The 22,511-nt window shown below is 37.3% G+C and overlaps 1 protein-coding gene across 1 annotated transcript; it reads right to left on the bottom strand.

The window, feature by feature from the left end:
• Positions 1-283: 283 nt before the first annotated feature.
• On the bottom strand, positions 284-22,511 carry LOC127938155 (CAD protein). The gene is made up of 43 exons (XM_052534583.1): positions 22,059-22,511; positions 21,104-21,243; positions 20,859-20,988; positions 20,629-20,771; positions 20,393-20,534; positions 20,032-20,203; positions 17,559-17,744; positions 17,340-17,449; positions 17,054-17,196; positions 16,678-16,809; positions 16,298-16,531; positions 15,886-16,107; positions 15,570-15,758; positions 15,359-15,483; positions 15,123-15,256; positions 14,167-14,279; positions 13,428-13,678; positions 13,030-13,276; positions 12,831-12,929; positions 12,013-12,237; positions 11,743-11,925; positions 10,511-10,729; positions 10,264-10,431; positions 10,006-10,188; positions 9,316-9,420; positions 8,951-9,193; positions 7,324-7,405; positions 7,057-7,223; positions 6,801-6,965; positions 6,370-6,501; positions 6,062-6,263; positions 5,555-5,745; positions 5,325-5,465; positions 4,942-5,031; positions 4,618-4,774; positions 3,852-4,018; positions 3,690-3,764; positions 2,125-2,337; positions 1,648-1,773; positions 1,346-1,501; positions 1,131-1,232; positions 948-1,042; positions 284-842 (listed from the first exon to the last, which is right to left on the bottom strand). Exons 1-43 carry the CDS (start codon positions 22,150-22,152, stop codon positions 743-745), a joined length of 6,693 nt encoding a protein of 2,230 aa, XP_052390543.1. The 5' UTR covers positions 22,153-22,511; the 3' UTR covers positions 284-742.

Raw genomic sequence — 22,511 nt, forward strand, 5'->3', positions numbered from 1 at the left:
TACAATTTCATGCCAGTTAAAAAGCAACACATACCCATTTTTTTTCCAGTTTGACAGCCATCATTTGTTTTGTGTATTGCACTTAAAGCAGATTTACTTATGCATTTTAATTGGTACAGGACAACTTCACTTTCAAGCCTTATTAGTGCAAAACACAAGAGTTCATTTATTAAATTTTACTGTATACAAACGGTTCAGGTGTTTATGTTGATATTCTCTCCCTTCATTTGTACCAGTACATTGCATTAGAACAACAGAGATATAGAAGAAAAAGATCGGAGAGTGCATTTTATTTTTTTATTGTCTAAAAATACAATTACAAAAGTTTTGCTAAGTGACCATGATTGCATGTAAAGATGTCTATATTGTTGTAAATGCAAATTAAAAAAAAACATTTACATTTATACTACCAGTAAGAGCTGGAGAAGTACAACTGTTTTTTTTTTGTGTAACAGTTTGCTAAATTTAGCTGATTTTTTGTGTAATATAATTAAATGTAATAACCGAAGATATTCAGGATGAAACTAGTTTGTGGTTGCTTTAATGTTCATGTTTAAAATCAAATACTCAATATATGGAATTTTTTTGCAGTCAGTACTCAAAGTAACAATAAATCTGGGTACTTTCTCACCATCTGGAACTATATGGAGAGCACACAAACACAAATCATGGAATCAGTATGTTGCAAACAAAACATTTCCCTTTACTGCCAAATGTCCATGAATAGACTATGATGATCCCTTCACCGACCCAGCACAGTAGCCAGCAGCGCCATCCGAATATACATCCCGTTCTCCGCCTGTCGGAAGTAAGCAGCCCGAGGATCCGTGTCCACTTCCACACTGAAAACAAAATAGGATTATAAAAGACGGCAAACAAAACTCTGTATTCGGCACTCGTTCGTGTAACTTCCTATTTTGCCTGCTTTTTAATTCAGAAGAGCAGACCTGATCTCATTGACTCTGGGAAGAGGATGCATGACCACCATCTTCCTTTTGGCTCCCGTCATGATATGTGGTGTGAGGATGAACTGGCCGAAACACTGTCAAAAAACAAGTAAACCATTTATAATACGATGACATGTCAGACATAAAAGCTGATGCAACGATCTCCTCAGCAAAATCTCTCACTGCTTTGTACTCCTCTTCAGAGGCGAATCGCTCCTTCTGTATTCTGGTCATGTACAGGACGTCAGTCTCTGGAAGGGCCTCTTCAATGCTGTTAAACTCCTCCTGTGGACATATTTGGAGAAGTTTAGACACATTTGAGGGGGGCGGGAAAGCAATGCAAATAACAAAGCAAGTAACGGTCCACTCCTGAATTCATACTTTTGATTGTGATGTACCTGTTTAATGCCTTTGGAGGCCACAAAGTCGATGATCTCGGCAGGCATGCTGAGGTTCTTGGGAGCCACGTAGCGCAAAGTGATCCTGTACTGAGTAAGAAGTCTAGCCAGAGAATGCACAGTGCGACCATGTTTCAGATCGCCTACCATGGTAATCTGAGATAAAAAATAAAAAAAAAAGCACAACAACATTCTGTTTAGTGAATCTAGTGGCACAGAAATGGCACACTTCAGCTCCAAGTGGAAACCTCAACAAGCTAACAGTATAAGAAGACACAATATTTTTCCCCATGTGAACTCACAGTCATGCCATTGACTGTTCCCAGCTCTTCTCGGATTGTAAAGATATCCAGAAGGGCCTGAGTGGGATGTTCTCCGACCCCATCACCAGCGTTGATCACCGGCCGTCGACAATGTCTTGCCGCACTCTACAAAGCAAAAAGATTTTCCGTTTAGACTGAGACACAGACCAATTATATTTAGCAAACACTAAAACACACATTCAAATTAATTTTAATAATTAAATGATAATACAAAATGCAGTATTGATTGAAAAAGTGACAAAGATGTTACATTACAAAGTTTTTCTATTTCCAAAGTTTAACTTTCCATTCAAAAACTCCTCAGGCATTAATGAAAAATTAAAAAAAATATATAATTTCACAATATTACAGTTTTTACTGTATTTTGATCAATTAAATGCAGCCTTGCTGAACAGAAGTCACTAGCATACATTACTTAAAAAAAAAAAAAAAAATGCATTAACATCATTAACTCACTTCTACAGCTCCAGGTATGGGGTGGCGCAGAACAATGACATCAGCATAGCAGCTCATGGTGTTAACCGAATCAGCCAGAGACTCGCCCTTCTGTGTGGAGGACGTGGACTCGCTGAAATGCACCACTGACCCTCCCAGACGGTGCATTGCTGCGGAGAACGAACTGCTGGTGCGAGTGCTCACTTCATAGAACATGGAGGCCATGACTTTACCCTGGGAGAAGATCAGCAGAAGAACGTGTAATTTCATCTATGTTCAAGACATCAAGAGGTTCTGTTCCAAGGGCCACAGAAGCCCACTCCTAAAGGAAGAGATTTTCTCAAACTGACACGTCACAGCCAGATTGAACAACATCCTCCTGACTCCAGACTGATGCTGACTTGAGCAGTTAAATACTCCAGCTGGGGGAGGTTTATGTAATAAATGCTCAAGATAGGCTGTAATAAGCTATAAATAATCCAGTGACATCTACTCTGTTATGGGACAGAATGATTCTCCGTAATCCAAAAATATTGTGGTCAACAGATTGAATCAAGGTCCAATCTACTTATTCCACATTCTTCTAAAAAAGTCTTTAAGTGTGAGACTCACCATATACCTTCAAGCAAATAACATATCCCATCTCTATATACACTTCTGTTCAAAAGCTTGGGGACTGTACAATTTTTAATTATAATTTTTTTTTAAATGCTCAGTAAGGCTGCATCTATTATATCGAAGTACAGTTAAAAAAAGGGGGTGGGGGGTTATATTTAAAAATAATTATTCGAATAAATTGAATGCATTTTAAAATGCTATTTATTTTTTGTGATGCAAAGATGAACTTTTAGCAGCGGTGATTTGCTGTTCAAAAAAACAGTTACTATTTTGTTTTCTTAAACTATAATGTTGAAAATGGTTTTGTTGAAATATTTATGGAAACAAACATTGTTTTTTTTTTTTGACGACTAGAAAGTTCAAAGTTCAAAAGAGCAGCATTTATCTATCTAAAAATAGTAAAATCTTACTAACCCCAAACGTTTGAACTTTACTTCATTTAAAAACAGTACTACCTTTTGCTAACATCTGAAATAATCTTATGACAGAACTCTGTGTGAATGTAATAATCTTTAACTACACATTGTTCCAGTAAATAGATAAGCATTCTGTAATTACACTTGCATTTAAGTCTCATGGGTCATTTGTTCTCACAGTGGAGTTTTCGATCACAGAACGTATTACCTTTTGATCCAATAAGACAAGAACCACTCTGACTGATTCAGTCAGCCAGAGTCATTAGACTGATTCAAACTAATAACTCATGAGTTAAAGTCTGTGTAAAGCAATATTAAATCACACCACAAAAAAAAGTAGTGGTTTAACCACCCAGCCAAATTTGAATGATAAAAAAAAGGTTTAAAAATCTGCCATCTCTCTTAATTGTCAAATGCTGCTTCAAACTGAATGGATATGCTTTCCATCAGCTTAGTTTAAATGAGGAGACTGAGCTGCTTTGTGAATTATCACAACCAGGTAATTTGTATTAACTTGACAAAAAGTGAAGAATTTACTAATAGCCCGTATACCTTCAAAATATCCAAGGGTCTTTCTTTCTGCACCATCAGACGAAGATTATGAGCCACATTGAACAAGTGTGACATCTGAAAGCCCAAGACAGACAAAAAAGATTGATGAGCCACTGTAAATACAAAAATACAATATTCCTGGACTCGACAACATGATGTCACCTGTTCCTTGCTGAACTGGCGCACGGACAGGATGTGCTGGCCCACCAGCGGGTGCAGCAGCGGGGAGGTCTGGGGGTGGGGCAAGATCTGCTGCTGTCCAGCTGGAGGTGACAGGATCCTGGCCAGGGGAGGAGGGTGTGCATATGTATCCACTGGGGTAGCCAATTCTGATAATGGAAGCAGAACAACGTCACAATCAGCAACTAATACATCACTGCCATGTATCAGTAAATCTCACTTTATGGCAATACACTGGACATGGAGCTCATTGAGATCAACCTGATTCACAAGGAACAGCATGCAAACAAAGCATGGGCAACGCAGGAAGACAGACCATTATGTCTTGTCTTTATTATGCTTGTGTAAAGACTAAAATATGGATATTCATTTTCAATTCAGACAGTTGCAGAATCATGAAACTTTGATATTGATTTGAAGAAACCATACACATCACATGGACTTTACCCATTGTCTTTTGGGGTTGTATGGTAGATCTTTTGAAATCTGCATATAAAAGACACGTCTTGCTTGAAATATGATAATATTGGACCTGAAAATGGTTCGGCTGATGCATGGGACATGCAAGCTCAAACAAATGAACAACTGGTGCTAGCAAACAAAAGCTGACATCCAAATGAACCACTGTCTGAAATTAAAAATGTGATAATTTTTTAACTGTAAACCAATCATTTGCAGCACAGAGGTTCAATTGGCACATAAACCCATGCACAAGCTCTCAGGGGAATACACTGTATGATATCAGCACCTGGAGGCAGACCGGGATCGGATGCACGGTGGATACGAGGCGGGAGAATGAAGCGTTCGTCCCCAGTTGAACGGCGTGGGCTCGGGGCACGGCTACGGACCAATTGAACAGGTGCTGCCTGACGGAGACGCTCAGGAGTCACTGCCTCACTCACACGCTGTAATTAACAAACATGGTTATTTGTTTCCCATTACACCACAGAAGACAAATGGTTTGGTCAGTTGATAGATAGTTTTTTTTTGTCATCCAGTACACATGAGAAAGCAAATGCTAAACCATAAATAATGCATGTCCAGGTTTTTGAAGGGTCAGTTCATGCATTACCTTAGAAGCATCCTTTATCACCACAGCGGTTCCTGGCAGGGCTGCTGCCCATGACTTCACATCCTGACCATATCCTGGAGGTACGAATACCTTATAACAAAAATAAAAATTAAGCATTAAAAAAAAAAAAAAAATGTTGTGGGTGCTATTTTTCAGCACAAATATACAAAATACAAAACTGCTTTCAACATTGATACCAATAAGAAATATTTTTTTCTGAAGTATCATATGAAACTAATGACTGGAGTAATGTCTTTAAAATATTATTTCACAATATTACTATATTTTATCCAATAAATGCAGCTTTTGGTTTTCTTTCAAAAACATTACATAGCACTGACCCCAAACTTCTGAACAGTAGTGTATTCAAGCATTAGCTTTACCTGTCCATCAATATATGCCACCTCTCCTCGGAGCACCACCCTCATGACTTTCCCCTTCACTTTCATGCCCTCGAATGGTGTCCACTTTGACTTGGTGAATTGCATGTGCTTTGGAATCGTCCACTCTTGCTCCAAGTCCACCTGGAAAATTCGAGCATCACTTTGAAATGAGAAAACTTTGTAATTTTTAGGCAGCCATTCACCATCTGAAGCATGTCAGACTGAAATACCTCTACATAAGTGTCCTCTTGAGCAGGAAGAGAGAATATTTTACTGGGGTTTTCATAGAGCCTCTTGATGACGTCATCAATGGTAAGGCGACCCTCGCTGACGGCCGTGAGCAGCAGAGGCAGCATAGTCTCCAGACCCGGGTAACCCGGAGGTGGCTTCTCAGAGTTTTTCTCCTCTACTGAATGAGGGGCTATAAGTGAAAATTTTTTTTTAAAATAAATACAAGCTTACAAGAACTATTCAGGTGTCACATAAGTCACAGGAAGACATGTCTGAAATCAATTGGAAATTATATTGCACTATAGGAAAGAATAGGCTTAAAGTCTGTACAAAGTTTAAATGCAGCTTGAAAGTTCAAGCTGAATTTTAAATTGATCATTTTGGTCTCAGATTAGGGACTTTGAAACAGGTTTGTACAATTATTTGACAAGCAAACAAGATTAGATGTCATTTTAAAAAGAGGTGAGGCAAAGAAATGTCATTATTATACACATTTTTATTATTACCATGGTCTGTTGCAAAACAGTCAATGATGTCTAGATTTTCCCACAATGCTTCCATGTCCTCACGTGTACCAAGCATGGGCCGCACTTGTGCCCTGCCGTCTCCAATGGCAGGCACGTTATCGTCACACAAGAAGAGATGGTGAGGTGCCACTTCACAAGTCACCTGGATGCCCTTTTGTTTAGCAGCTCGAATGATCAAAATCTGAGAAACGATGTATGATTTTAGTTACTTACATGTCCCAGGAACTGGATGAAGGATTTACCATGACAATAAAAAAAAAATGAAATTGTTAGACTACTGTTCTTACCTCTTCCTTCTTGGCAACATGGCAGATATGAACGGGTCGCTGATACAGCTGCGCCACCATCAAGATTGCGGCCACCGTCTGCTTCTCTGCATGCGCCACAATGGGCAAGTGCTTTGGCCACTTTTCAAAGTGCTGCATGCAAAGAAAATGGTAATCAAATTCTACAATATGACATGATAATAAAACATGTCAAATTTCATTGAAAAATTACGTTATAACATTTTTCAAACTAAATTTTAAATAAAATGTTTAAATACATTTGATTTAAAATGGAATAAAAATAAATGCATTGTTATTTTAAATTGATTTTATTTTAAATCTACTTAAATGTCTCAAATTTATAAATATTAACTTTATTTTACAACTATTTTAAAATTAAGGTAAAAATATAATGAATTGAAATAAAATATTGCTGTAGTTGTTGTCCTTACCTCCATCCACAAAGAAACATTGTCCATTTTCAAAGTGGAATAAGTGTCATTTAAGTACATCTTCAGACCAGCTGTAGAGCTTGCAATGGACGGAAGTAGTGTAGCGTTGTCTGATGATGCCCCCACAAAAAGAGCATAATCACAGCGGCACCCGGCCTTGGCGAGCTAGACATATTCATGACAGAAGAGAGTCCATAATCACAATTGGATGTAAATATGTAAATAACCAACCCAATATGTAATTTGTTGATGTTACCTTCTGTGCCATAGCAAAGGAGCTGGGGTCAATGATGGCAGGGTTGGTATTGGGCATGGCGCACACCATAGTGATTCCTCCGGCCAGAGCAGCAGCCGTGCCCGAGGAGAAGTCCTCTTTATGGGTGGCCCCAGGCTCCCGCAGATGCACATGGACATCAATCAAACCTTTAGACATTCAAGAATAAATGGAATCAGCCATACCAATGTCATATACTAGTTCTGACAGCTCAAAGAACAACATCTGAAAGGACGTGGCAATACTCACCAGGTAAACGGATGAGTTTCTGTGAGGTCATGCTGTCTATGTGAGTCTTAACACGTGGAGCCTGACCAATTTGCCTCAGCGCCTGCCAACAACACATACATTACAATCTTCAAAACTTTTATGGCTACAACAGCATAAACATGTCGCCTTAAAAATGGTTTTCAAAGCAGGAACACAAACCCGATTCACTCAACATGCCACAAGACTAGTCAGACCAGTTTCTTAGAATAAAATAAATAAAACTGTTACACTTCCCAGAACATCCACCTGATGGCGCATGGACTTGTTTTGGAAAAGCATCTCCAATCTGTAATTTTTAATGATTCAAACTCGAAACACATTTTTTACGTCCAGAATTGCTGGTGGGGTATGATGTGTAAACCTTGCCAAATAAACAAACAAACCAAAACAACAATTACCTGAAAAATAAAAAATAAATCCTGAATTTATGTCTAAAAATGTAAACGTAAATATAACCTGTAAAATGTAAACAACCGTGACATATCCATTTTTTTCACATAAAATATTTAAAAATGCATTACTACTTATCATAACCTAGCTTCGGTGTGTTGGACAATAGAATTAAATGTTTAGAACAGTAAGTAAGTGCTGATAATTTAAGAGCTGTTATTTTATGATGTGCAATTAACAGTATTGTATAAACATTTTAATCATGACTACTTGTTTTAAGAGTTTTTTTTTAATAAAATTATATAATAAAGCCCAACAACCTTTTGCACTAGTAATGCTGATTATTTTTATTGCATCATGCTGTCGAACTGTCGAGCGAGTGGTGTTCCTGTGGATGATGTAGTAGAGAATATGCTAGTCTCAAGAGAACCAAGTTTTGTTTACAGCAAGTTAGCAGAAGCTAGAGATTACGGTTTATACATTTTAAACTATGGTTATCTTTCTTACAAAGACACATTGATTCACTTCAGAAGGATTTTATTAAACTCCCGGAGCCGTGTGGAGTACTTTTTATGATGGATGTGTGCACTTTTTTATGCTTCAAAATCTTGACCATCATTCACTGCCATTATAAAGCTTGGAGGAGCCAGGACATTTTTAATATAACTTGTTTGAATTTGTCTGAAAGAATAAAGTCATATACGGCTAAGATGGCTAAAGGGGGAGTAAATCATGGGATAACTTTAAATTTTTGGGTGAACCATCCCTTTAAAAGCAGCCCAGGCTATACTACTTGGATCAATCAACATCCAGAAAAAAAGGTGCAGCTATTTTTCTGTTTAACTTTGATTAGTGTTGGTAAAAAAAAAAAAAAAGAAAAAAAAAAAGAAAGGGAAATCAAGGCCTAAACTGACTATACAAAACGGCTTTTTTTCACCTGCAGAGCAAAGCGAATAAAACATTTAGCAAATGTCAAGGAATGGGAGGTCAGCAGCGCCATACAAGTGTCATTACTTTAGGTGTGATTCTTAATAGGGAGATTCACGAGTCAAGAAACTGGTGAAAAGTAACAGGATTTACAGAGGATTCGTACTTTCATCCTGATGTCCGCAGCGGCGACGATAACATTCTCTTTCTCATGCATTTTTAATGGCCACATCTATAGCATAAACTTTTTATTTTGTTGGGTTGTTAATGCGAGTTCGTCACAGCTCACCTGAACAAACAACTTTGTGCACTTGATGTCAATGATGAGTGGAACAGAGTAGTCTATGGCCATTCGACGAGTGCGGTAACCTTTGGTCACAAAGGAGGACAAGCGTCTTCCACCAGAGTTTCTCATGGACAGATTGATGACCAAGTCAAAATGGTTCTCTTCCAGATAGTCCATGATGTTCCTTTGTTTGTCCTTATTTGGACAGTCACTCTCCTCTTCAAAAGGCCAGTCAACTGACATCACCTGACAGGAGACAGATAAACAAATAGAATTGCAGCGTTAAATGAGCTGTAAAAGAAAAACGCAGCAGAAACGTATTAAAAGACATATTTTAATAAATTACTATGTTTTTTTATTCACTGTACCTTGACTCCATGTTCAGTATAGAAGTCAGCGGTGCCTAGACTGGCATACAAGTTATAACCCAAACTCTCCAAAGTCTGGACTGTGGGCAGGAGCTCGCTCTTATTCTGAAAGAAGAATTTAAACCGAATACATTTCTTTCACTTAAGAAACTAGATTTTCTTCATTCTCTGAAAAAAGTGAGAGTGAATGTGCAAAATGCGCACCACTATACTAGTGCTGTTGCTCATTTCCAGGGAGTTTCTATGTAGTTGTTAATGTGTTGTAAGTGGTTTTAAATATGTTGACATGCGGATGCTAATGTGATCTGTGAGGTTGCTAGAACACTGCTAGTTGGTCGTTTACATGTCCAGTTGAAATAGTCTTTCAAAGGGCCCCCTTCAATGCAAGTCTATACAATTTGTGATATACAAAGGACATAAATATATACACACACGTACATCTACACACACACACACACACCAAATGCTTAATGTATAGCTCACAAACCACATGATTTGTGGTATTTTTATCTGTGGGAAACAGCACAGGACAATCAATTCACGCCAAATTTCAGGGTTACAGATTTGTTAAAAGTCATTGCCTTTTATATGTAATGGAGTAAGCAGCTTTCAGTAATGTGAATTAGATTATGAAACAAATAATATGAATAGAACTCAAATGAATCAACTTGCTGTAAAGTAATCCACTACCTTGTAACTGCCAATAGAGAGGAGAATATTCTTTTTAGGGATTTTGAAGCCGGTACTAAGCATGGCTTTTAGATAGGCCTCATATCGGTTTTCTCCGAAGCAGGCCACTTCTCCAGTGCTGGTCATCTCAACACCTAAAACCACATCTGCTCCAGCCAGCCGTGAGAAGGAGAACTGCGGAACCTGAGGGTCAAACGCAGATCTTTAGATCTTAGAAAATACTGAGAACAAAAACAGACATCACCAAGAGTTCAATACCTTAACTCCCACAATGCCAATCCCCTTCATCAGCCCAACAGCCTCAACTTCCTTTCCCAGTATGACTCTTGTTGCTAGGGCAACAAGATCGACACCAAGTGTTTTGGACACAAAAGGGAAGGAGCGTGAGACTCGCACGTTGCATTCGATCACCTTCAGCTGATCATCCTGTGAACAAACACACAATTTAGTTTCAGCATCAAATATTTAGAAATCCTAGCATTAAAAAAAATAAAAATTTACTTACTTTGGCAATGAGCTGCAGGTTGAAGGGGCCAGTGACCTGTAGCTCCTGGCCGATCGCGTGAACGATCATCTTAATGCGCTCCATGGTTTTCTGGTTGATGTCCTGAGGAGGAGTCACCAGAGTGGCATCTCCAGAATGAACCCCTGCGTTCTCCACATGCTCAGACACCGCTATGGCAATGACCACTCCGTCACAGGCCACAGCATCCACATCTATTTCCTGAAAGCAAAATATCACCATCAAATAAACACTGCAAAATTTGATAGTGCAAACCATGCAACCACAATAGGTTTAAACCGCTATATTACTAAAGAGCAGATCAGTGCTGTACTTGTTAACTAAAACTATTAAAAATTAAAATACATTTCCATAATTTAAATAAAGAAAACATAATATATAAATTAGATGAAAAACTTAAAAACAAGTTTATATTGTGGTAAAATACAATAAAGCTAGTAATAACACTAAAAATAAATAAATAAATAAAATGAAAACCGAAAGAAAAAGCTAATTAAAATATTTAAAAAACTACATAAATAATACTTAAATAACACTAGTAAGGATGAACCAATATAAAAGTTCTGGATTATACAAACATTTTCAATTTATGATAACATATGGATAATATTTAAATTCTATAATATGTAAAAAATAAAAAATAAAAAAAATAAAATCTAAAATCTATAATTTTAAATCATTTTAAATGCTATAAGCGAGTTAAGGCATTACAACTGACATCATAATTTAGAATACTGAAAATATAATTTAACAGGATTATTTGAGACAAGTGGAAATCTAAAAAGGTAAAAATAGGGGAAACAACCATACAATTAAATATCTCATTTGGATTGATATGAAAAAAAAAAAAAACCTGAATACAAGCTGGTAGCCTAATCACACATTCATATAAGCATTTTCATGCAATCGTTTTCTTCCATTCTCACTAATTTAAGCAACACTAGCTACTAGAAAAAGGCAAAGCAACACTTTGGCATGAAATGAACGGTTATATTGTATTACATTCTCACCCCTGGTGACGTCTGTGCTGAAAAACATGTTCAACCAGTATTTTGTTTTTTTTATGTTATTTGTTATTTTGTGCCAATTGACTGCATTTCCTCGTAATTAAATCCCTTCTCTCCCATATATCCATAAATGCATTATACTATTAACTGGAACCACCTGAAGGAGGGTTCATGTTTTTACAGACTGTTTTTTTTTTTTTGACTAACCTTGGCTTCCTGAATGAACTTGGAGATGACGACAGGGCGCTCCTTTGACACTGCAACAGCATTTCTCAGGTACTTTTCCAGTTCAGTGTCTGAGTAGGCAACATTCATAGCAGCCCCGCTGAGAACATACGACGGCCTCACTAAGCAGGGATAACCCACGGTCTCACAGAAACCCACAGCAGACTACAAGAGAAATGTCAAAGGGTATTTGATGTTACAAGCAATTATAGAAGAACTCTTTGAACTAAATTAATTAACTTAATATCTTACCTCAGTATCAGACAGCTCTTTCCATCGGGGCTGACTGATTCCTATGGTGTCCAGCATCCTGGAGAATTTGAAGCGGTTTTCTGCAGAGTCAATGTATTCAGGTGAGGTGCCCAGGATCCTGCACTGCTGTCTGTGCAACGACATGGCGATGTTGTTGGGCAGCTGTCCACCCATTGACAGAATAATTCCCTCTGGGTTCTCCATCTCATATATATCCATCACCACCTGCAAGTAGAAAAAGACATTTATTAAAAGCAGAAAAATTATATATTTAATTTATTAAAATATTTAAAAGTAATTAATTGTCATGTTTAATATTTTATTATGATCTGATACTAGATATTGATATTAAATATTTTATTATAATTTATAAATTATTTAAATGTTATTTTTATTATAAATGTTATTCACATTTATAAAATTTAATAATAATAACAACCATTAAAAACATTAAAATTCTGAACTATCCATCTAATTTAAAAACAAATAAATCATTGGTAATTTTAACAAATTCATTTAGGTGTAACAACAATGCACAGTTTAAAAGGTGTATTATCGATTAAAGATTAGGTAAAGATCACACAAACAATTTTGTAACATGTGTTTAAGAGACTAATTTTAAGTCAACTTCAAACAAAGACAAAGGCAATCTAAATGAATAAGCAGAATTAAATATCCATCATAAAATCCACAATATCAGTGGTTAAACGATAGGGTACCAATAAACTGTGTAACCCTAATTCTAAGGAGATTAAAAGTATTTCAATTATCAGGACAACTGCTGAGAATACACCAAATATCCACATTTAATTTCTTACCTCAAAGGAGATCTCATCAAAATACAGTCTATCGCACATATCATAATCTGTGCTGACCGTTTCTGGGTTGTAGTTCACCATAATTGTTTTGTATCCCATCTGTGAAATGAATAGTTCACGAACACTCAATGAAATAATGAACTCGCATTTCCTGCTTCAATTCAATTAGTCTTTTTCCTCTTTAATCCACATGGCTCACCTTCCTCAGCTCAACAATACACCCAACAGCGCACCAATCAAACTCCACACTGCTTCCAATGCGGTAAACCCCAGAGCCGATCACCATGACATGGGGCTGCTCAAAAACCACATCGCTTTCTGAGCCGTTATAGGTCAGATACAGATAGTTGGTGTGGGCGGGCCACTCAGCTGCCACGGTGTCAATCTGTTTGACCACTGGAAGGATCTTCCAGTCACGTCTCATCTTCCTGACGGCCAGCTCAGTGCTGCGACAGGGGAAAGAGATTGGTCCACTGCAGCCCATATTAACTTTTTCTTGTAAAACAAGTCCAGAATTGACGCTTAAACAGCCTGATTTAGTAAAAGAAATATCAAAATAGTACATTTATATCTGTAACTCTAAATTATTCAGCATACCTTTGCACAGCTTGGGCGATCTGTTTGTCAGAAAAGCCCAGCTGTTTAGCTTTCCTCATGACCTCAGGTGGCATGGCGCTCTCATCCTTATTATACGCCTCTAGAAGTTTCTCATGGTTGGTGATATTCTTCATCTTGTGCAGAAACCAGTGGTCTATCTTGGTCAGCTCATAGAGCCGTTCAACTGTGTAGCCGGCACGCAGGGCAGCTGCCAGAACAAAGATGCGCTTGTCTGTGGGTGTCTGCAGCTCCTGAGATGAGACAAAATATATATATTAAAAAAAATAATAATTTCATGTAGTTTTTTTTTTGTCTACTTGCAAAAAAACAAATAAATAAATAAAAGTTAGCCTGACATGGGAATGAGATTTAAGATGTGCAACTTCACAAGAAACTAGTGTTGTCAAAAGTACTAAATGTTGGTAATGAAATTTAAAAAAATGTGATAATGCCAACATTTCCCACTAGCATTTTGTGAGCTGTTGAGGGGATTCTTAAATGGTGTTCTTGTGCTCAACAGATAAAGTCTGTGATTGGCTACAATGATCATCACTTCACGCTCATCACGCTCTTGAAGAGTGTGAAACCATGATCATTGTAGCCAATCACAGACATATCTATTGAGCACAAGGACACAATGGAAAATCAGAGGATGCACACAACAAAATGCTAGTGAGAAATGGTCACTTTTTTTTTTTTCAGTACCGACATTGGTACTTTTGATAACACTAGGACAAACCTCTTCAGACGCTGGTTTGATGGTGTGGTCGAAACCAACACAGTTCTCATCAACCATTCTCAAAGCTTTCTGGAAAGCCTCTTCAAAGCTGCGGCCGATGGCCATCACTTCTCCTGTGATGGAAGAGGAAGAGTGCTGAATGAGATCAACATACTGGATAGCTGAGCTCAGAAAAGATAGCACCTTCTGAACTAAATATGCTAATTTGGCCTTTTTCTAATAAACAGAACTTTGCCATTTTAATTCACAAACAACATTTTTTAGAAAATGGTGCTTTAACAATTAAACATTTTTAACTATGATTATTAAATATGCACCAACTTGAATAACTATGAAATGCAAACTGTAATAGTCCCTTTAACAATTACCATCAGCTTGGTTTAATATTAGTGTTATCAAATTGGACAAATGTTGCTACAGCAATTCTAATGTAACTGGTAAGACAGATATAAAATATCTGATATAAAATATATCAATAATTTTTATAATTTCAAAAAAGTAGCAAGGAATAGCAAAAAGGTTGTAAGAAGTAAAAATTGGTAAATTCAACTAAAACATTACTTTTGCCTATTGCACTAAACTCTTATAAATCTGGTATAAAAAAAGACAGTGTTTTTATAGTATTTTACATTCTCTTATTTTTAAATTTTCATTTTAATTTACATTATAATTTAATAGACTAAGTTTTAGTAATTATGTGCATTTAGAATTTTTATTTGTCTATTATATTTCTATTTAGCTTTACATTTATTTCACATTTAGATTATAGATAATATATATTTACATTTATTTTATAGTCAGTTTATCCATCTAATATTTCATTTTATTTTAATAAAAAAAATGTTTTAATGGTTTTAGTTAACAATAACACTGGTTTGAAAATTACAATATACAGATTTCTACTGCAAATGTATTTATTCTTTTTTTTTTTTTTTTTTTTTGCATAGGAAGCTCACCGACGCTCTTCATGGAACTGCCGATTTTAGTGCTGACTCTGAGGAACTTGCTCAAATCCCAACGAGGAACCTTGACCACACAGTAATCCAGACTGGGCTCAAAGTTGGCAGTTGTTGAATTAGTCACTGAATTCCTAGAAAACAGTTACTTTTAAGCAACTTTGAAAAGTACAATATGAAGTGTACAATTACTTTCTGTATAATAGCTCATTTCAATAAATAAAAAAAGAGCTCACTTTAGCACAGGTAGAGGGATTCCCAAACTGAGCTTAGCGGCCACATAGGCCAGGGGGTAACCTGTGGCCTTACTGGCCAATGCAGAGCTTCGTGAAAGACGAGCATTGACTTCAATGATGTAGTACTGTCAAGACACAAAGAATGAGATTATGGGTTGATCGCTGCTTTTTAGAACTAATTTTTCCTGAATGATGTAAGTGACTAAATTACCTGCTCAGATTCAGGATTTAGGGCATACTGAATGTTGCACTCTCCCACGATGCCCAAGTGGCGAATAACTTTGATAGCAGTGTTTCTCAGCATATTGTATTCATAGTCATTAAGTGTCTGACTGGGAGCCACCACTATGGACTCCCCAGTGTGGATTCCTAGAGGATCAACATTCTCCATATTACAAACCTAAATGAGAAGAAATAAATGAGAAAAGAAATGTTAAAACAAACACACAAATGTGAACGCACAAAGTAAATTGGGATAAGTGTTTGTGTAAATAAAATTGACAGAATAAGCTCTAGGTGCTTCATACCGTAATGCAATTGTCATATGCGTCTCGCACCACTTCATACTCTATTTCCTTCCAGCCTTTGAGTGATTTGTCAACCAGGACTTGTGATGTGTGGGCGAAGGCCTGGGTGACCAATGTGATCATTTCCTCTCTATTATTGGCAAAGCCTGAACCCAAACCACCCAGGGCAAATGCAGAACGAACCAGAACAGGATAGCCGAGTCTTTCAGCAGCAGCAACTGCCTATAGGGGATAGAAAAAGATGAAAAAAAAATAAATACATTTTTAACATTAAACATTTTTTATATCTTTTTTTAAATAATATCTAAAAATTTTGACTTTATAATAGGCTACCATTTCCTATAGTACCAATGGGTCTGTATACATAAAGATTCATTTTATGGTACATTTGAGATCAGAGTAATGAGCTTACCTGTTCAACAGACATGGCCGCTTCACTGGGGGCAACGTGCTCATTGATTTCCTCCATCTTTTCCACAAAGATCTTTCTGTCTTCAGTCATCTCTATGGAAGCCACTGGGGTTCCAAGCACACGCACTTTGTATTTTTCCAGCACTCCTTGCTTGGTGAGCTCCACACCACAATTCAGAGCCGTTTGACCGCCAAATGTGAGCAACACCCCATCTGGACGCTCGTTCTTTATCACCTATTTGTAGAACAGCAGGACGAACGCTTGAACTCGAAAATGGTTTGGAGTCAAAAACTGTGTTTTAAAGCATTATTAACATTTTCAAAATCTGTCAAGAAAACTAGACCATGTAAATTACTCTGAGATGGATAGCTTTCTCTTACCTGTGTGACATACTCTGGTGTAATCGGGAGGAAGTAGACTTTGTCTGCCAGGCCCTTTGAGGTCTGTACTGTGGCAATGTTCGGGTTGATGAGAACGGTTTGGATGTTCTCTTCTTTAAGAGCTTTTATAGCCTAAGAAAAAACAAAATCAAATAACATTGTGGGAAAAAAGTGCTTGCATATAATTTGGGTTAACTTATTACACAGATGATTAGATTACAATTATTAGACAAAATGTCTTTCCACTAGTCGACGGTTTAAAACACTCAGTCGTAAGCTTCAATTACTCGAAGATCAAGCAAGTTTCAAATTAAAATAGAAAACTAAAAACATTAGTTGGCTAGTGAGATGCGGCGACTCAAAGTTTGACAATCACCTGAGATCCAGAATAGTCAAACTCTCCAGCCTGTCCAATGGAAAGCCCTCCTGAACCTAGAACCAGAACTTTACGAGGTCGAACAAATGCTTCCAAGTCAGGAGATCCAGGGAAAGTCAGGTGCTCTGTTAGTTTTTGCTTAACTGCAAAAATGATAAGGGTTCATGAATAATTAGTCAGGTCAACAGAATTAATCACATCAATAATAATGTCTTTCCAGTACATGTAAACAATCCTATGAGGAATATGCTTGTTTGACAGTCATCAGTACATCATAACAAATCACCTGATTTTCCAGTTTTGCCCTCTTTAGCATCTTTGACTGTATCCAGGAACACATCAAAGAGACCAACAAGGTCAGTTGGGCCTGCCATGTGTTCAGGATGGAACTGGACACTGAAAATGAGAAGAATAAACATATAAATTATCAACAACAATTTTATACAACATTTATGCCAATTGATAGTGTATGTAATGAAGACGCCAATGGGAAATGAAGGCCAACCTGAAGAGTGGTTTGTGGTTATGAACAATGCCCTCACTGGTTTGGTCATTGGCGTTGGTGAAGAGCACATCCCAGTCTACTGGGAGAGTTTTGGGATCCACAGCAAACCCATGATTCTGAGAGGTGATGAAACAGCGATTTGTCCCTTTATGGATGCAGGGTTGGTTATGGCCACGATTACCATACCTGAAATATACAAGGCCCATGAATGAAATTGTATCATCTTATTGTGGATCTTAAAAAATGTACAATGATTCACAGACAAAAACCATGTCTGAACGAACCCGCTAACTGTCTGCTTCTGAAAAAAAAAACAAAAAAAACAAAAGACCTGTACACTGGCATCTCATCTGGCCTTGAGCACAAGCAAGCAAAGCAAATATCCCAGGACTCTTACAAAAACACTACCGCTTATCCCAGAACCAGACTAGACTGCTGAGCTCAGCAAGAAGATTTCACACCATGCTGCTCCTTCATGAAAACTGGAATGGCATGGCTTTTTTCCTCTGCTAACCCCCTAATCCACTAACCATAACGTGATGCTGTCTGGTTCAATTTAGAGTTGTTCCGATTCCGATACTAGTATCGGAAATATCTCCGATACCACAACAAATTCTGGCATCGGCATCGGCGAGTACATGAACCCATATACCGATCCGATACCATTTTCTTAAAAAAGACCTAGTTATGACCGCAAGCTTTGCCTAACCGCTGCACGGTTCTTCTTCGCTGCTCAAAATGCATTGAAAACACAGGAAGTTGTGCTGTGTTGCCACAAGCAACCCCTGTTTAGAGCAGCGAAGAAGAAATGAAAACGCGTTAGCAGCCCTTATCTATATATGACTGGATCACTCATCACATTCTAAACTGCCAAAAGACAGTGAAGCCGCTACTATATTATAGATCAGTGGTTAGCAGTATGTCTCTGTAGTACCGGTAGTTACAGACTCTCGAGTATATTCAGTACCGGCAGCTGCGTTCAGTCGCTTCCGTGTAAGTCAAAGCGCAGGGCTCCAGACAGTAGCCGAATATATACTAGTGTCTGTGAATATTAAACTGCAAAATACTATTTAAATATTACTCCCGCAAAATCTACATCTCTGTGGGTGACTGGCACAGATGCGCGAGAGCTCGCTGTTTTGTAGTCTCTGCTGTGTGTCATGAGGACACGAACGCATAAACCGTCACTTCATGAGAATTTACCGTTTCATTTGAGAATACTGTCATATCATAAACACAGACACTCAAAGATCTTCATGGCAGCCCATTAAAATAAATGTTTGGTTTACATGAGTAAATTGACAATATATAAAGCTACTGTTGTAGCCTACAGTAATAATAATACGTCTCTATAATAATAATAATTATGCCTAGATGGTTGCTTGTTTTTTACTTGTTTTGTTGTAAAGAGATTATCTGATTAATAGATCTTTTTTTTATATTCCTAGACTTATTTGTTGCAGTTTTTTATACAGTTATATTGTAAAACTTAAATACCTTTTTTAGTTTGCGGTGTTAGATTTTTGGCTGCATATGCATATGCAAGTTCTTTTTTGCATATGAAAATAAATAATACTGTCAAATTCATGTTAGATAATAAAAATACCGTAATAAATACAGTAGTTCACCATGTATTTGTTCATGTTTTATTGAGGGATCTGTCTGAAGCACACCATGAAAAGAATTCTAGCAATTTACACAGGGCTAGTAGTATATACAGCTGTATATACAGATACACACCCAGGTATCGGATCAGTACTCGGTATCGGCCGATACCCTGAGCCCAGGTATCGGAATCGGTATCGGGAAGAGAAAAAGGGTATCGGAACATCTCTAGTTCAATTACACTGTAAAAACCCTATTGTTATTATCCTTTATCTTGTTTTAATTACATTTTACAAAACAAGTACAAGTTTCCTTGAGAAATTAAATTGTACAACATATTGAGAATCACGTATCTTGAATATAAGAGCATTATATTAACCTTAATAAAAGACCAATTTAATAAAAGCCATTTTTACTTAATATCTTTATGTAGGTACAACCGCATTACATTTTACTTTTATTTCATATGTGATTTTAATAACATGCACAGCTTTCCTTCAATTTTTCTTTAATAAATGTGATGACAACATCCAATAAAGGGATAGTCCATCCAAATATACAAAAAAGTCTGTCATTATTTACTTTACTACTTTACCCTCATGTCGTTACAAATCTGTATGACTTAATTCTGAGGAACATAAAAGATGAAAATTTTAACTATCTTTTTTTGTCCGTACAATAAAGGTCAGTCGGCTTCGATGTTGATTAGTTCCCAACATCCAAAATGTATTCAACAGAATAAAAATGCATGCAGGTTTGGAATGATATTAGGGTTAGTACATGACAATTTTCATTTCTGAGTGAAGTAAGTTTATGAAATGTTCTTTAGAAGTCACCAGAAAGTGTAAAACATTAACAAGTTGCTTACTTCATTTTGTATGTCTTTGCGCCAATGACCAAAGATAGCAGCTGATGGCCCAGACAAATCCCAAAGACAGGTTTGGGATTCTCCACACATGCAACCTTGCGTATATTCTCTACGGTCTCCTTACAGTACTCAGGATTGCCAGGACCGTTGCTGATAAACAACCCATCAAATTCTAGAGAAACACAGTGATATAATTTTCTATTGATTACTAGAATTACTATTAGTGTCTAAAGTCAAGTAATATAGCCATGCAAAACATGTTCTAACCCTAAAACAGCAGATTACATGCATCTTTAAATAAGCATTTAGAAAAAACGAACACATGCTTCAGTAATATGTGGAAAACCATGCCATGGCTCACCATTGCTGTCTAGAGGATAATTCCAGGGGACAACGGTGACCCGGGCACCTCTCTGGCACAGGCAACGGATCTGGTTGTACTTGATGCCACAGTCTATGGCAGTGATTCTCACTGTGCCTTCTGGATTAAAAACTTTTGGTTCCTGTTGAATCAGGCATAAATAACTCTGGATATAAGCTGCCATTCCACAATATTAAACACATTAAAATGAATCGGAGAACACAAAAGACACGTACTTTCATGGAAACTTCCTTAACAAGATTTCGGGTGTCTGGATTATCAAATGGAATGTCATTGGCAGAAGTTCCTTCCACCACAAGTTTTCCCAACATGGTTCCCTTTTCTCTGATCTTTTTGGTCAAGCATCGAGTGTCAACCCCTGATTTCACAGTTAAAACAATTTCTTTGGAATTAATTCTTAAACCTAAACCAAATCACTTACTTCAAAGAACTTGTACTAACTGACCTTCAAGTCCAGGGATGCCTTGCTCTCGGAGCCACTGATCCAGAGACTTGGCGGAGCTCCAGTGACTGGGATTCTCAGAGAGCTCCCCAACAATCAGAGCCGCAGCATGGATTTTGGAAGATTCAAACCACTAGACCACAAAGAGGAATATTTAGAACAAATCATTGCAGTAGTATTAGAACAATCAGTTTTAGAAGCCTTATGAAATGATAAAAGTGCTACAGTGTGAATAAAAGGAAAAACACCTTGCTGAGTCCAAACTCTCCATCTTCATCTTCTGGAACACCATAATTTCCAATCAGCGGATATGTCAGAGTTAGTATTTGGGACTTGTAAGAGGGATCTGTTAGAGCCTCTGGATAACCCACCATTCCTGTCTGGAAGACTGTGGACACACAATATATGACTTGATGATGTCAAAAGTGCCGGTATTGTACATCAGTTACTTTTTTTACTTGATCGTTATTACAGATTGTCTACTTGAACGTTTACATGGAACCAATTTAAAAGGCTACATGCCAATTTTTAAAATGTTTAAAGTCTAACCAAATAAAGAAGCCAATAGAATATTAGTTGCGGTGAATCAAAAATGATTTTAAAAATAGTGAAATTATAGTAGTGTTACTGAAATTTCTACATCATGACCATCTTAGTAGGACTACTGGTTGCAGTCAGTATGAGGGGTTTAGTCATTCCTAATGCAACTGCCTGCAAATATATGTCTAAATGAATAATGAGCATAAAATTGAAGGGGGAAACACAATTTATACTTCTGCCCTTCAAATGTGTTGGCATTCAATAGTCTGTCTTAGCCTTCAATGACAAAAATGCATACTTGTCAAACTTTGGGACATTTTCCAGATTTATTTTATATGGAGAATATTTTGGACTAGGAGGGGCATTTAGGTAGATCGCCACAAATTATATTTTTTTTATTTTTTTTTGTCAATTGTCGTCACTGAGCAGAGCAGGAACCTAAAAATATCCCTGGGATGTCAGCCATGTGTTACACATGCCAAAGGAAGTCCCTATGATGAGTGTACACTTTTAAACGTTTAGCGGGATATTTTTAACTTTCTGATCATCAGTTACACATTTATAAGCCACGCTTTCCGGTCAGAAAGAGAGAGCAGCGGTAGGAAACAGGGCTGAGAGGGACACACATTTCTTGTACATTTCTTTTGATTTCACTGTACTTACCAACTTCACCGGACACTGAGGATACGGCACCGAACAGACGGCCTTTAAATGTTGTCCCGTCCTCCAATACTAAAGATGCAGTTTTCATCAACATGACTGAATGTTAGTATTCCTAACGCAAAAAGAATCTCAACGCTTAATAGTAAGGTATATGAACAGAACTGGATGGCCCGTGTGGCGCGTTTTCCCTCTTCGCAGAAGTTTCCACGTGAAAAGCACGCTGCATAAGGTGAAGATCACCCGGAGACGGATTAAATATATGCGATTGCGATGTTAGATATTGGTATCTAGGCCAAATATCATGCTGTCCTGATGTAGAAGAAGCTCATTTGCCGATTGCGATGCTTTAAGTTGGTTAAAGGTTAAATCTCTGGTTGGTAAATTAGAGATAAGTCCACGCTGTGCTCCATTCACAGCAGCGTGGAGCCGTGCGCATGAACTTCAGCTGGTTTT

The sequence above is a fragment of the Carassius gibelio genome, chromosome A20 (genome assembly GCF_023724105.1).
Source record: "Carassius gibelio isolate Cgi1373 ecotype wild population from Czech Republic chromosome A20, carGib1.2-hapl.c, whole genome shotgun sequence".
In the NCBI taxonomy this organism is placed as follows: Eukaryota; Metazoa; Chordata; class Actinopteri; order Cypriniformes; family Cyprinidae; genus Carassius; species Carassius gibelio.